Source organism: Mycena indigotica (genome assembly GCF_014461135.1).
Source record: "Mycena indigotica strain 171206Taipei chromosome Unknown Mind.scaff0012, whole genome shotgun sequence".
Taxonomy (NCBI): Eukaryota; Fungi; Basidiomycota; class Agaricomycetes; order Agaricales; family Mycenaceae; genus Mycena; species Mycena indigotica.
In genome coordinates, this window is record NW_023503011.1 from 2,306,130 (window position 1) to 2,321,984 (window position 15,855).

The 15,855-nt window shown below is 52.5% G+C and overlaps 1 protein-coding gene across 1 annotated transcript; it reads left to right on the forward strand.

Moving 5' to 3' along the window:
• Positions 1–789: 789 nt before the first annotated feature.
• Positions 790–2,130, forward strand: MIND_01246500 (uncharacterized protein; the record flags this gene model as incomplete). The annotated part of the gene is made up of 1 exon (XM_037368951.1): positions 790–2,130. The coding sequence occupies one exon, from the start codon at positions 790–792 to the stop codon at positions 2,128–2,130; it is 1,341 nt and encodes a 446-aa protein (XP_037214919.1).
• Positions 2,131–15,855: the final 13,725 nt, after the last annotated feature.

A 15,855-nucleotide genomic window follows, 5' to 3' on the forward strand; every position in this document is an offset into this window, starting at 1 on the left:
ATCACACACACACCACCTCAACTTAGGCACTATCATCTTGCTCTTATGGGTTGCAGCATGGATATACTTTCCATGGAGCCCCGAACACACAGACCTTGATTTGGGTGTTTTGGTTGTTTGTGGAGTTGTTTCTGCATTCACCATTGCTCTCATTTCACGCGTTTCAAGGGGGGGACACAGGCTGTAAACATCAAGCTCTCTTCATAAACATGTATTTAACAAAAGAAACGGTGCTTGCTGCAGATTGCAGTGCGTGGAGATCTGGTGCCGTTGGGGATCAGAGGGTGGACATCCAGAGGCTAGAGCAGAGTTAGTTTGTCGTTCGTTCGGTTGCGGCGGCGACCGCGTTGTGGAGCCAAGAGCACGGGGGAGAGGACGGGCGGAGTCAGATGATGGGGGCGGGTGGGAAAAGTAAAAAGTATTCACGTCCAATCCAAAAGGCGCCGGGGCGGGTCGAACGCGGCGCCGGGACGGGTCGAACGCGGCGCAGCGCGGGATAGCGAGAGGCTTCGGGTATGGCTGTCGCCGGGTATACGTCACGCCGAATCGGATCGGGACCCGGTGACTTGCATCGTACCATATCATATCACATCACATCATCACGCCACGCCACACGCCACGCGGCCTTCCACGCTGTGCTGACGACTGCGGCAGGGGCAGGTGATTCTCTGCGTTTCGTCTTCCCTCTCCCGCCTCCCTTCCCCGCCTTCCCCGCCTGCGCTGCCCAGCAGCCCACCACACCGAGTACCGAGCACCGAGACCGAATAGGAGACAAGACAAGAGACAGAGATGGCGCTGCAGGCCCCGACGTGGCGCGACACGCTGCACGCCGCGCTATCCGCTGGGTGCGCGTGCGTGCCGTGCCTCGCTGGCGCGAGCGCTGGGCGGGTGGCGCTCCCCGACGACGACGACGACGAGCAGGGCCAGGGAGGACGGGGCCAGAGGACGGACAGCGAGGGGCGCTATGTGGCGAGGCGAGCCCGGGCGGACGAGCTCGAGGGGCTGCTCGCGGACGCCGGCAACGACGACGACGCCGCCTGGGGGAGAGGAGGGGCAGGAGATGCGGCGGCGGACGCGGACGCGATATCGCTGCACTCGCACCTCGGGCCACGGGGGAGAAGGCGGGTGCCGCCCAAGACGCCGCGACACATCTCGCTGTGGGGGTGGAACCTGTTTGGGAGTGGTAGAGCGAAGGGCGCGGTGAGGCTGGAGGGCGAGGAGGGCACACCTGGGGATAGACGGAGTTTGGGGTTAACACGGAGCGGGAGCACGACGGACCTCCTCGCGAGCGCCGCCCAGGACGCGCAGCCGCGCGAGCTCACCGAGGCGGACGTGGAGCGGCGGGCGCAGCGGCGGGCGCGGAAGGAGATGCGCAGGATGGCGAAGGCCGTCGCGCGCAGCCTCCCCAGCGAGAGCAGCGACCCGCCCTCGCTGCCGGGGACGCCCGGGTACGCGGGCATCCCCGCGCCGTTCCTCCACGTCGAGACCGCACCGCCACAACCGCAGCCCACCCCGATTCCTCTAGATGATGACGACGAGGCGGACCTCGACGGGCTCTCATATGCGCGCAGGGCACCGAGACTGTCCGCGGGCGGCTCGCAGACGCAGTCCCGGTCGAGCGGGCGCAGCTCGGGCTCCGGCGACGGCCGCCCGGCGTACCGCGACGCCCCGCCGTATTCCCCGTCGACGCCGTCACCATTGGTCGGCGCGCCGCCCATCCCGAAGACCCAGTCGTCCAAGAAGAGCAAGTCCAAGTCTAAATCCGACCGCCGCAGCACCCGGTCGAAATCCAGCGCGACGAGCTCGACCCTCGCGTCGCCGTCGACCGCCACCTTCCCCTCGCCGCTCAACCCCGCTTCACAATCCCGCGAGGACTTCGGCGGGTTCGTGCAGGGTAAAGCGAGAGAGGAGTTCGACGGCACGCCGGGTGGATTTGACGGCACGCCCGGCGGGTTCGACCATGACGACAGCTTCGACGGGACGCCCGGCGGGTTCGGCCCCGGACCCGGGCCTGAATGGCAAGAACAAGAGGAGGGCGAGGCGGAGGTGGTCAGGGAGGCGCTCCCGAGTGCCGGCTTGTCGAGCGGGAGAGCAAGGATGGGGAGTTTCAATGGGAAAGTGGGATTTTGATGACGATATGACGATAGGATATGATTTCTTTTTTTTCGATTTGTTCTTTTTACGTTCCGTTCGAGTGATGTATTTTGGACTGCGTGGGTGGCGGCTCTCGTCAGGGCAGATCCCAGCGCGAGCCGAGGACGCAAAAAAGCGTTCTCCAACCAGACCGATGCCCCGCGCGCGGCTGGCGCCGAACCGCGTTGCGTCTCGTTCTCAGTACGTTCGAGATGGGATGCTTATACGACGGGGATGACTCGCCGACTTTTTCGATGAGGATATGTACGCGTCCAAGGTGTGTTCACGCAAACATACCAATACCCCCAGATGTACTACGTAGCTGAGGCGGCGACCGCCTGGCCGTCTTCACGTCAAGACTCGGACAAGTATTATTCCATCATGCTAGCCTCAGCCAACAAGAGTGGATTTAACTCACGTTCAGTATTTATTTGGGAAATACACCAATGACCGTCTGTTAAGTGCCCTATTGACCAGAGGACCAGAGTCAGAATCAAAGTCAGACAAAAGAACTTGAAGCACTATGACTCAGTTGGAGTCAGTATGACCCAGTTCGAGTCATTGCGGCTGTGCATTCTAAAACATCCTGGACAATCAATATTCTATACTGTAGCAATTTATTCAATTCGGCACGCCAAAAGGGTGTGACATCGGCGCCGAAATTAAATTTTCGGTGCCTCCTGTCGATGTGTGTGACTGCCGAAATATTATGAAGACATATCTTGATCCGTTCCTGTGTGCTTAGATAATGGTGCAGCTGATCTTTTGCCACAAGTTCTATAGAAAACATCAAATATATTGTTCTTGCTGACTGCTGGATACCGGCCCCCATGATAGACAGCCATGTAGAGTATATTAGTGTCAACAATTCCATAGAGTTGGTGCACATGGGGATGTCTGGACCATAAATTAGCCTTTCTACTTGTTTCCTAACATTCAAGGTACCTGATGCTCTGCATCAATTTCACTTCTTCTTCCCGGTTCTGCAAAGGTCAGCTGTTACCATTGCCTATAACAATCATGTTCACTCCTCCACTCAACAGGTACCCTTCATGACGGACACAGGTTGGCTCCCCCAAATGTGTTTTGAGCCAGGCGCCCATTCTGAGCTGGAGTCAGTAAACGAGTTTCGTGATCGGATAGCGAACGGTGTCTCCAAAGCAAAGGCCGCGCTCGTTAAAGCCAAGGACAAGTATAAACGGTACTACAATCGGAAGCGTTTGGACGCCCCGAGTATCCAAGTCGGCGACAAGGTTTGGCTTGACGCCTCTGACATTAGAACGACTGGGCCCTCCATGCAAAAGATAGATATGGCCCCTGCCCCTGTATATGTATGCCAGGGTCTAGCAGTACCAGCCCCATCGCAAGTTGTTGTATATTTATGATCCAATTTCGATTCAGTCTCTATTTTCGGTATCTGGTTTTTATGCAATAAAGATTTAATTATGCCAACTTATAATCTATGCAATCACACATGCCTTATTCCTCGTACTCCCCTCGGAAGGCCGCAATAAAGGCTTTTTTGAAGCCTTCATACGTAGTGTAAGCTTCCGCAGTGCAGAGCTTGATGGCTTGGGAAACATTCTCTTTCCACATGACCGTGTTTCCCCCTTTGATGTAAGAGAGAGCGTACGAGATCTTTCGTACCTCATCGTTGTAGACGTTCCTGTTGACCTCGAAGGCGAGCCAACAGTCTGCCAGGAAGGCATCTACTTCGCCCGGCTTCACCTGTGAACCCCTTAGGGGGAGAGACAGTTACTTGGGTGTTTCCCCCGTTTTGTCGTTGGGCCAGGTCTTCTCTGGCTTGGCGGAGCAAATCGTAGCTCTGCGTAACTCCCTGCTGTACAGCTGTGTATTCCCCGCTTACTTGGGACAGCTCGGCCTCGATAGCCACTTGTCGATTTGCCAGGGCGGTGTTTTCGGCCCTAAGTTGCTCCATCTCCTGATTTGTTCGGAATAGATAGGCGAACAGGAACTCCTGTTGTTTGTTATGGCCCAAGGCCATGAATTGGGCACGCTCGTCCCCCTGGTTCACAGGGGTGCCCATCGTACTGTCATGCTCGGTAGACATCTTGGCGTACTTTTTGCGTTTGTGGGGGAGGCTAATATTCTGTCAGCATCGGGGTCAGGCCGTATCGGGTCGTCGGGTGGTCCGACTGCGAGTAGGTCTGGGGAGCACAAAAGTGGGGTTTAAGCCCGGAGAATAGATGATATTAGCCTAGCAACTATATCCTGTAAGTATGGTTTTTATACACTAAGAGATTAGGGATGGATCGGATGGGCGCTGCGTAGGGCTTGCAGGGGTGAAGGGAAGGGGTTAGAAGAATGGGGGGAGTGTTGAGGAGTATGGAGGTTGTGTGGGCCTACGCAGGCCCGAACGGCCCGACCCGAACCGTGACATGTCCTATCAATAGGTTCTGGACATAACGTGTAGGTGTAGTTGCTCCCCTCAGCTTTGACTATGGGTAACCAGCCCAATTTAGAACCCTGTCCAGCCAGTACCCAAGTGTCCGCACGGTGACATTGAGTTCAGATATAATGGAATAAGTGGTAGTGTGGAATGAGGAAAATTGTGGAAAAGAGTGGTGAGGAAAGAATGTTGGTGGCTGATAATGCCTGAATGTGTGACACGTGAATATCACGTGATTGTGGAGTCCACATGGCGGCCACGGGGCACTACTACAATATATGTATATATTCCAGCTTCTCTACCACATATACCGATAACTCATCAAGCTTTACAGATGCTCAATAGTCCCAAAGAGGCCATAGCTAGTATAGACAACATCGTAAGAAGATACCATGTCAGATTGGACATAATAACTTTGCACTGGGCCAGACTGTGTTTTGTCGGCATTTGGCCAACTGATAGAGTCTTGGTTTCTATAATCTTGGCAGTACTATCACAGTCGTGTTCAAAGAGTTGGGTCAGTAAGAAGCCTTCTTCTCCCCCCATCTCTTCCCAGAATGCTATCATATGTCAGTTTAGACTGAATAATGCTAAGAGTCACATACATTCATTTTGTTTTGGCACTAGCTCATAAATGGGATAATTTAGGCTGTTTGCAAGGTCTAGGGTAGTAGGATCATATCCTTGTGATGTTTGTATTGTCCACAATTCATCATATGATGGTTGCCTTATATACTGGCCAAAATAGAACTCCTTTATAGTTAGAGGAGGGAATCTGAGAGCAAGTGCTTCATTGGGACTCAATTTTCGTGTGCCCTCAGCATCCAGAGACCACAATGCAATATCCTTTGAATCTTGCATATTAAAAAGTGCATAGTTCGCATGACATAGCATCAAAAATCCCTTGGGACAGCCAGAAGAGCCTACTGGAAAGTCAACTATAACACTATGAGATGTTATAAATGCTTATGCAAAATCAGATTTCATTTATTTATAAGTTTGTATCTTACCATAAGATGCAAGCTGATCCATAGGAGCATTCAGCAAAGACAGCAGATATATAGCTTGGCTCTTCCATATGTTCTCATCCTCGTGTTCTGAGGCGGTATATAGATGGTAGACTCCTGGAGATGTATTAGGTCCCACAGAATGACTAAAAGGATGTTAAGAGTGAAATTGGGCAAAAAAGTAGAAAAAGACAGTAACATACTATGACCATCCATTAGGCAGAGAGCTCAGGGTGTTATTGTCGAAATTCCATTTATAGTTCTTAATTCTTCTGGGTGTATGAAAACTTGCTATGAGTTTCCAGTTATGTGACACTAGCTCGGTGTAGTTGGCATAGGGAGTGGCCTTCCTCTGTATAACCATGTGATTCTTGGGACAAAATCCTATGCACTTTTCTTTATATACTAAACAGCTATCAAGAGAGACAGCATCCAGAAGCACATCAGGTGTTACTGTCCTAAACAAACTGGACAAATCTCCGGCTGGTGGTGCATTTATCCAATGCGAGCTAAGATGTCCAAGAGCTGATGCTACATTGTTTGGTCCAAAGCTCTCATCAGGTAGGGCCTCTGTATCAATACCAAGTGACAATTGTTTTGTCATTATATTAATCTGTATTGTTATGCCCTGAATGTTTCAATTATAAAAGTAAAAGTTAAAAAGCATTTACATACTGGCCTCAGCCAACCATAAGGATCAGTGCCTCCTCGGGAATACTGAATGGCATCCAAGGCTGCCTTGTATTTGTCAAGGAAAGGCCTGAACAAATATGAATACTTACAGGAAAAGCACATCTCTATATCTCAGTCAATTATTAACTTGAAAACCTGGACATTTTGGGCTTACGGTATGAAAATATGTCTTAATTCGGTCCTGTGGGGTTAGATAATGATGGATGTCCGAATATGATACAAGTTCTAAAGGAAAAATCAGACAGATGATCTCAAGTCTCTTTACCAACCTCCATGGTAAACTGTCATGTAAAGGATATCAGCATTGACAATTCCATAGAGTTGTTGCACATGAGGATGTCTAGACAATAAATTATGCTTTCCACTTGTTTCATCATTTGGAAGTCACCTGATCCTCTGCATCAATTTCACTTCCTCTTCCCAGTTCTATAAAAGTTAGCATTTGCCATGTAGGAGAATGATATATTACCTGTTTTGGCATGGCATTTCCCTGATAAACTGATACTGTTACAGTATTTCCATTTAGCTGTGCTTTGTAGACTTTTCTTGCTCCCAAGGTGAATGTAGGAAATTCCTGTTGAAGGTATACATCTCCCAAGAGAATTCTGCGGAAGTTGGCTAGCAAGGCAGGGATTCAATACAATAAGTAGTTATATCTCAATATATTTATGACACTGACCTCCATCAATAGATGCTGTCCCAGGCTGGCTGTGGTTTTGATGAATGTGGGTGGTGAAGCTACTGTGCGTAACATTAAAGTTGCTGGCCCCAGAGAAGAAGTTCCCTGCACCAGGGTTCTGGATTATAGCATCTGTCCCACTGGACTCTGACTCTTCTGCTATGGCCCTAGTATTGTGTTCTGGTGGGGTAGACATAAGCAGGGGGGGGGCGCAAAGTGTGCAGGGCAAAGGTGTGTGAGTTAGGGGAGCAGGAAGAAGCGAGGATGTGAGGTGGATGTCAGGAGTCTTATATCGGGCATACGGCGTGAGAGTATTGGGTCGCTGTTTGGCAGGATCATCAGATTCTACTGCTGTAATGGCATCACAGGGGGTTCATGATATATATATATATATTACTCAGATGCGTGGGCAGTGCAAATAAATCCCCGACGCCCCCGCTGACAGCTACAATTGTGATACATGGGCACTGCCAGTGCCTCCTGTATCTGCGCTGCTGGTGGTTGTGCGGAGTGAAGTGCCAACTATTTACATGCATCCTCGTGCACGTGCCCGGAAGGTGGTCCGTGCGCCAGGCGGCGATGCGTCACAGTCCGCTTCTTTTTTCTCTCGCATAACGTTCTCTCTTCCCTCCTCCCCACGATCTTTGCACTGCCCTAAGCATAGCTTCAGTCGCTACTCCGATCCGGATGGAATAGGCTCTTGATTCTCCCCCGAAGCCCCCACCCCCACCGGAACATCGTTGCGCAGGATGTCTCGCGTCTCCCGTCACAATCACATGTGGGCCTTTACGCAGCGGCCTCTCCCTCGCCTTCCCTCGCTTTTTTGCTGCGACACTGCCGGTGAACGACCCACCGACCAACCGGCGCTCCCCGACGACGATGAGGAGCAGCAGCAGGACGGCGAGGGGTTTAGAGCATGGAGAGACGAGCTCGAGAGGCTGCTCGGTGACAATGAGGCGACGACGCCTGCGTGATTGGGGCGGACGACGAGCAGCGGGCGGAGGCGATGAGGCGGCGGACGCGGACGCGATATCGCTGCACTCGCACCTCGGGCCACGGGGGAGGAGACGGGTGCAGCCGAGAGAGTTAACGGAAGCGGATGTACAGCGAAGAGCGGCAGAGAAGGGCGCGGAAAGAGATGCGCCGGATAGCGACCGACGGGAACAGCGACCCGCCCTCCCTGCCGGGGATGCCCGGGTACGCGGTCATCCCTGCCCCGTTCCTCCACGTCGAGACCGCGCCGCCACAGCCGAAGACACCACCGCTGCCGGACGACGACGATGAGGCGGACCTCGACGGGCTGTCATATGTGCGGAGGGCACCGAGATTATCTGCGGCGGGCCGTATTCCTCGTCGACCACCCGCTGTATTCCTCGACCTTGCCATTAGTCGGCGCGCCGCCCATCCCGAAGACCCAGTCATCCAAGAAAAGCACGTGAAAAGAGCTCGATCCTCGCGTCGCCGTCCGCCGCCAATTTCCCCTCGCCTTTGAGCCCCGCGGCCCAGTCGCGCGAGGTGTTCGGCGGTTTCGTGTACGCACTGGCACCAAATAAAGCCAGAGATGAGTTTAACGGCGCCGGCACGCCCAGGGGCTTTGACCGTGCGCCGGCGGGCTTTGGTGAGGACCAGTTTAATTAGACGCAGGGAGCGCGAGGATGGGGAGTTTCAATGCTGGGAAGGTCGGCTTTTGCCGATAATACGACGGTTATGAATTTTCGATTTGTTTGTCTCTTTACGTGCAAGATGTGGTCACATTCTGTATTGACCGGGCCCCGGGCCGCGCCGTCTCAGCGCACTCGCGAGTCCGCCGTCCGGAAGGTGGTAGGTGGGTGCTCCATGCCCGCCGTCACTCCCGCAAGTCTGGCACAAGCCGGAAAGCTTGCGTAGAGCTGTTGAGAGGCTTGCCAAGGCCTCTTGGCATCATGGAAGGCGACGATCAAACATCTCTGATGGATGTTGATTGCAGTCGACGGGCGCATTTGGACGATGAAATCCTATTAAATAAGCATCAAGCTATGGCAATATCTTCCTTGGTGCCGTCAGTAAGGCGCCGAAGGTGTCCCACGCCCGCCCACGCCACGCCCACGCCATCACGGGCGTGCACGCCCATTGGCGCAGGCCCACGCCGTTTGGCCACGCCCATGTGTGAAGTCTCCGAACGAGTCTGTTGCAGATATGATAAGTTTCCGTTGTGCAGCCTGAGATACCACACAGCCATGGTGGCGGCTGCCCCCGCGCCGCGGGGAAAGGAGAGCGCAAAAAAGAATGTTCTATCCCAAGTACATACCCCGTGTGTGGCCTGCGCCGAACCGTGGTCCGTGTACCGCCTCGTGACGATGGTCATGACCAGCGCCCGTGTGATGGGCAGGCTCGTTCGAATTCCTGCGTCGCTGGAGTGTAGTATTCCTTCCATGCACAAACATCTGTACTGAGTTATATAGTTGATTTGATCTCATTTAGTTTACCATGAAGTATGGTAGACGAACAGTATTTGCCCTAATCCCCCTTAATAAATGTCAGTTCCACAGTCTATGAGATATAGTCCCAAAAGGTAGAGTCACAAAGACTCAGAAAATACCTTATCTGAAAGAAGTTGACTTGATAATGCCTTGTATAACCTACAGATACTGCCTATATAGGCCTCTGAGAAAACTCAATAATATAGAGTATCTATACAGTATATACTCTATACTACAAAAATTTTGCCACCCTGTATATATATATATATCTATATATATGGATTGTATTGGGTTATAACTCAATATATTGAGTATTGTATTGTATTTGGTTGGAGCCTTAGTTCCACTGGCTAAGGGTTACTTAAGCCTGAAAAGTAAATTATCTGTGACCTGTAGGTCTGACCTGCCAAAATAATTGAGCCAAAAAATCTGATGTGACTGTGACTGGCAGACTTGAATCAAATGTGTCAGTATTTGTTTGTGTATGTGTATGTGAGTGTTTTTTGGGGGTTCCTATCTAATGACAGGTAGCCCACCCCTACTGCTTGTCTATGCTACTGTTAATACTAACTTAACAGACCCCTGGCACCTATGCATTTGCCCTACTATTCATTGCTCCTGCCAGTTCAGTCCAGCATCAGCACTTCATCATGAATAGATCCCCCCTTTCTTTTTTACCTTAATTGTCACTTGCTCCGGCTCTTGTGCAGCCAGCTTATGACTGAGCAGCTGGCCTTACAGGTGGCATTGGGGAGAGATTTATATATGATATAACACTTGGTAAATATATCACTATTTGAAAATTGTGTAAATTTTTATGGAGAAACTATAAAGAAAATGACATATCAATAAGCTACCAGAGCTACTAGGTAGCTCATTGCAAACTCTCTAATGATCCATATGATCTGACAAGCAGTGACACTTATTCCTCTGATATCATAAATGCTGGCTTCTTCTAAGGCTCATTATTTTGTCACTGTACATATGTGCCTTTCTCTAGCACTTTTCTTTTAGAGTGCCATTTACCGACTGTTTACCTTCAACTGGCCAATTCAAAGGGAATTGGTCCGAACTTGTGTTTCCCATAGTATGGACATCAAATATGGTTAACAATGTAGTACAGCATATATCACGCTATTTTTAAATGCTTTCAACTTTGCCTTCTTAGGATTTCTTAGGCAAACTAGAATGGTTTCTTGGCTGAAAGGGGAACAGTTAGATTGCTCTTGCTTGCAATTTCAGAATGACATACTATGATATGTGTCTCTTCTATTGGATGTTGCTCTGACAGAACTTCCTGACTAAAAGCCTCTGTTATCCTTGAATTATAAGGGATTCTGCGCAGGATTGCACGAGAGTTGAGGCTGTATCATGATCAAAATAGAATTATTATGAAAAAGGTTGCTTTTCTGAGCTTGCCTGGCAAAGAAAGAGTTTGCAAAAACTACAAAACAATGATTAATTTGATCATTTTTGGCAGGGGGAAAAGGGCTAACTTCTGGCTTCAACAAGGAATGCAGCAATCCAGACAACTAAATAAATTAGGGATCAAGACAATAATATATGAAACATACATACAATTGTGAGGCATCACATGGAACTAGAAGGGAGATTAGACATGGATATCACATTGTTATCTATATGCTCACACATATCAAGGTAACCATTGAGAATGTACTAGAGAATAAACTATTTTGCCAAGGTTTATAAGATGACAACCACTTACCTAGTTGCTACACCAGTTTCTATCAAGTGGATATCTCAGCTCCACTTGCAGTAAATAGGATTGTACATATACACACCAATTGTCCATGCAATAATCTTATCAACAAACATGGTTGTCCTATCCAATAAAATTTCAATGGGGGATCAATAACAGGGAACAAATTTTTTCTTACCGTCTATGCAACCCACTGCGCTGTACCAACAGGAGATATACCAATGTGCCTGTTATCAAGAGGTCCTCAAGTGCACTCAGGCCCCACACTGTTAGGGCCAGCCACTGCCATCTGGATATAAACTCTGGTGTTGATTTAGTCAAAAATGAAACACCAAAGAAGGCCAGCCCAGTGGCAAAACGTAGGGAAGATAGGATGTACGCAAGGGTGGGGATGATGTGGGACTGGGAGAGGACATATATCCTATATGTCAGAAATACCTGCACTTCAACAGCATAAGCTTCATAAGGTTGAAGGTGGGGAGGACACACCAGTAACTGCAATGGTTACCGTCAAGAGCAGTACAGCAGAGAGGGTGTGGACAGGGTGCCCAAAGATTGCATCTGGTTTGCCATAGTCCATTATAAGCAGATCCCACACAGTCCGTCCGACACATCCTGCATGCAGGGCCCTGGCAATCTTCGTGAGCGGGCGCGCGGTCAGCTTTCGTGAGCTGTCAGCTGGCCATCATTGTACCATGTGTTACCTGTTGGATGTCAAGAGCGACGAAGGAATGGTTTGTGGGGGAGGGGAGCTCAGCGCATTTGTTGCTGACTTTGATCCCATCAACTGAGTTTGAAATTTCTTATTTTCAGCGCATATAAGGGCCCGGAATTGAGTATATTGATGATCTACGTTCTACACACAATTCTATCAGCAGGCCCTCCGCCCTTTTTGCCCACGGCCACTCGCCGAGCCGTCAGATCAGGCACCGCCCGCCGCAGCGACCGGCCCAGGGCGGCTCAGTGCGATCAACCTCTTCCATGGGATCCGCGCGGCCCATGACTGGCGCACACGGCGCTGAGCTCGCACCACACATGGCGGCCCTATACCAGCTGCTCCGCCCGCCGCCAACGAGCTCTCAGCGCTCAGCCCCAGCCCCTCTGCCCAGTTTCTCACCACAATCGTCGGGGTCGAAGTCGCAGCGCAAGTCCATTTTGCCCCAACAACGGGCGCCGCGTCCCCCGCATCCGTCTGCAGTGGGGCTGTCGTAGTTCCGTCCACAAGCCGTCCGGGCTCATCACGCTAGTCCATGGCGGTGGCGTGGCTGGAAAGTCAAGTGATTAACGACAAAAGGGGGACTCAGCGCAAGCCCTGGGCACTAGGCCCAGTCCATCCACTCCCAGTCCGAGGCCAGCTGTTTGCCCTCATCGACACCAGCGCGACTGGGCCTTGCTTCGCTGTCCCATGGCGGTGGCGTGGCTGGAAAGTCAAGTGATTAACGACAAAAGGGGGACTCAGCGCAAGCCCTGGGCACTAGGCCCAGTCCATCCACTCCCAGTCCGAGGCCAGCTGTTTGCCCTCATCGACACCAGCGCGACTGGGCCTTGCTTCGCTGTCCCCACGCCACCACCACGAGTTTTGCGCATGACGGGGCGACAAGCGGCCGGCCCAGGTTGTTGCCGTAGTCCCGTCGCGGACGGTACATCAGCCTGCAGCCTGGCCTATCATGCTCGAGTTAAGCTGAGGTGGATGTAGATGGACACAACTCACCGGGCAACCCGCCTCCTCCCTGTTCTTGCCCTCCGTCGTGCAGCGCGGTCCATCGGCTGGTGGTCTCAGTGTCGGAGGGCGATGTCGGGGAAGGGGAGATGGTGGTGGTTGCGGAAAGAGAAGCGGTGGGGCGTTATCACGTTGATCGTGGATCGTGTCAACGTGACGATGCCGTGATCTTACGAAAACTGATATTCGGCTAAAGGTGCGATCAATCTTACGAATGATGGCGATCAATCTCACGAAAGCGGATCGCGCGCGCGCTCACGAACATTACTATTACCCTGCATGCACAGTCTCACATACCCTACACTTATTTGAACAGGGAAGAGATGGCATAAGAAACCATACCAAACAAATGCTGCAGTGACCTTGATCCTCCAGCTGTCATCTGGAAACTCTGTATAGTAGATGTATGCTTGCACAGTGGTGACCCCTGGAATGTCATGCACAAGCCTGATCAAATGACAAGGAGAACCTACCAAAAAGTATCATGGAGAAGATTGAACCAATCAGAATTACTCCTGTATGGAGTTCAATATACAGACTGGGAAGGTACAGTAAGTTTCCGCTCACCCAAGGTAGCACGCACGTCAGGTGCAGAGTCGGACTCCATCGATATTGCCGGCCCGGGGTGAGGAGAATATGGAGAGAGAGGGTGGCCGTCCCCACCTCCGGGGGGTTTATATGCACGGGATTTGATAATGCGGGACCAGGAAAGTAAGTCGATGCCCGCTGGCATGACATCCGACAGATGTAGATAGGGATATTTAGATAATGAGGAATGTTCGGCTCCACTGCGTTGATTGAATGCTTACCTGGTACCGTCCCTGGAGTACCCTGAAATTGGCGACTTCATAGAGCTACTCAAAGGGCGAGATGCGTTTGGATGGACGCCGAGTGGGTACAATGGTAAATATAAGCATGGAGGGGGCCCGGTCCGCCCGGAGGGCGAGAGACGCGCAAATCCAGTGTCTGATACTCGGATCTCGCCGCGGCGGACGACGGGAGGCAATCGGCCTGTTTTGTAGGCGCCTCTTGCAGTGCCTGTAAGATCCCCGTCACGGTGACGCAACGAGACGAGGATTCAAAATGCACCTGGTACTACTCGTGCACACACACAGCCCACACCACCTCAGCGCCTTCCGGTTGGCGTCCCTGATGTCCGACCCCCGCGCCTCGTTACCCGTCCTCTCGGTGCTGTGGCGCTTCCGGAACCCGTACATGCTGCGCCGGAAAGATATCGATATCAGCGGTTTCACTTAGCCCTACTGCCGCGAAGAGGCCCAGCGCCAATATCGCGCTCCGTGCAAGATGTCCCAGTCCCCGTGTCATCCTAACTTTAGTCTGACGGGCGGTTCAAAGATGCTGATATCGACCCCGGCGTAGCCATATGCTGCAACCGAAGAGGCTTCAAGGCGGGCCAGTGGCCAGTGGCTATAAGAGGTGAGCGATGTGGTGCGGCGTCAAGAGGCCGTGTGACGCATGATGACGTGTCGCCTGGTGACGAGTTGATGATCGGCACGGGACGCGTGGCACTTGCCTTTTGACTATCACCATCACCAGAAACATCGAGATGTGCTGCCGCACTGGCGAGGGCAACGCTGACGCGGAGGGTGATGAAGTGACCCATGGATGTCCGCACGACTAGACAGAGGTGCCGCAGTGCGTGTTGCTTTTTTTCGTAGTATTCTGAGGGCTGAATTTGCTTTCTGCGCTGCAGCTCGGGGGGCAGGGCTGTTTCGTGCGCGTTCCACGACGGGTACGCGTGCGTTTGGCAATCCCCTAGTCTATAACACGCATAAGATGCTGATTAGAAGTGCACTCGATCTCGCGCACCCTTTCGACCTTCCTGCCAGTGCCCCCACCTGGACATCTCAGCAATTACACCGGGACGAAGAAAGCTTCGCGCAAAATACTCCACTCCGGCTTTGGGCCAAGTACCATTCCAGTTTTCGGGGCCACGCTAACAACAAACTTGAACGAAGTGGCTAGCACGGGGCTGACCTGAAGCTGATGCCCCCCAACATTTCAGCGATTTTACCGGGACGAAGACAACTTCGTGGATCGGCAGCACCGCCGGGATGAAGATCACACACCCGGAGATCCGCCTCCGCACGAAACACGTGGACGGGCGTATACTTAAACAGCGCGGAGAGGAAGGCACTCTACATCTGGCCCGCGGCGGCGGCGGCGGCGCTGCGCTGATGAATCGTGCGGAGGTGAGCGACGTGAGAGCGTGTGCTTGCCTCTGGTCGCAGGATTCACGCTGAAGTTATCTGCAGCGAACGACGTGCTGAGCCTGTTGAACGGCAAGGGGGGCGGGTGTGTCCCGTTCCTTCGCCCGCCGTTTGCACTTGTGAACACCCACCCATCCAGTAACATTGGTGTCTGGGTCGGCTCGCTATTCCAACCGGTGTCATCGCGCTCGACTACCTACCCTCGGAGACTACCGAGGCGCGAGTCCACTCCGTCTACGCCGACGCGTGTGCCAAGACGCCGCCTATAATATCTCTCCGGCTTCGCGAAGACAGCCTTCGGCGACCGCGCACATTTGTTCCAGGAGCTGACGCCCCCCATCTCCGCAACCGTCAAGACGAACGTGCGGTGCTTCCTCGAGAGCGTATCCGACCCGCTCTGCGCGTCCTCCCCGAAGAGCGCCCCCCGATGTCATTGCGCCGCTCTCCAAGCTGCCCTCCGTCGCCGTCGGCGCGTAGCAGGCTGGGGCAGCTGCCCAATGTCGTTGCGGCGTTCCGTGGCCGACTCTCCCTCTCCGCAGACGCGTTTGCCATGGCGCTCAAGACGAACCCGAAGCTGTTGCTGCTGACGCCGCAGCACTTTATGTACGGCAACAACGGGCAGGCGGTCGCTGCAGCCAAGTTTGTCGCGAGCGTCGTCGTCGTCGTCTAACGAAGCAACGCGGGATTGGATAACTGTCGTTGTAGGTAGTGTAGGCAGCCTATTATTCTTTCAATGCGTTGCATTCTTGACGGCCGGCCTCACATACTACTGTTGAGGCCAATGCCTGCATTCGCCGGCGCTC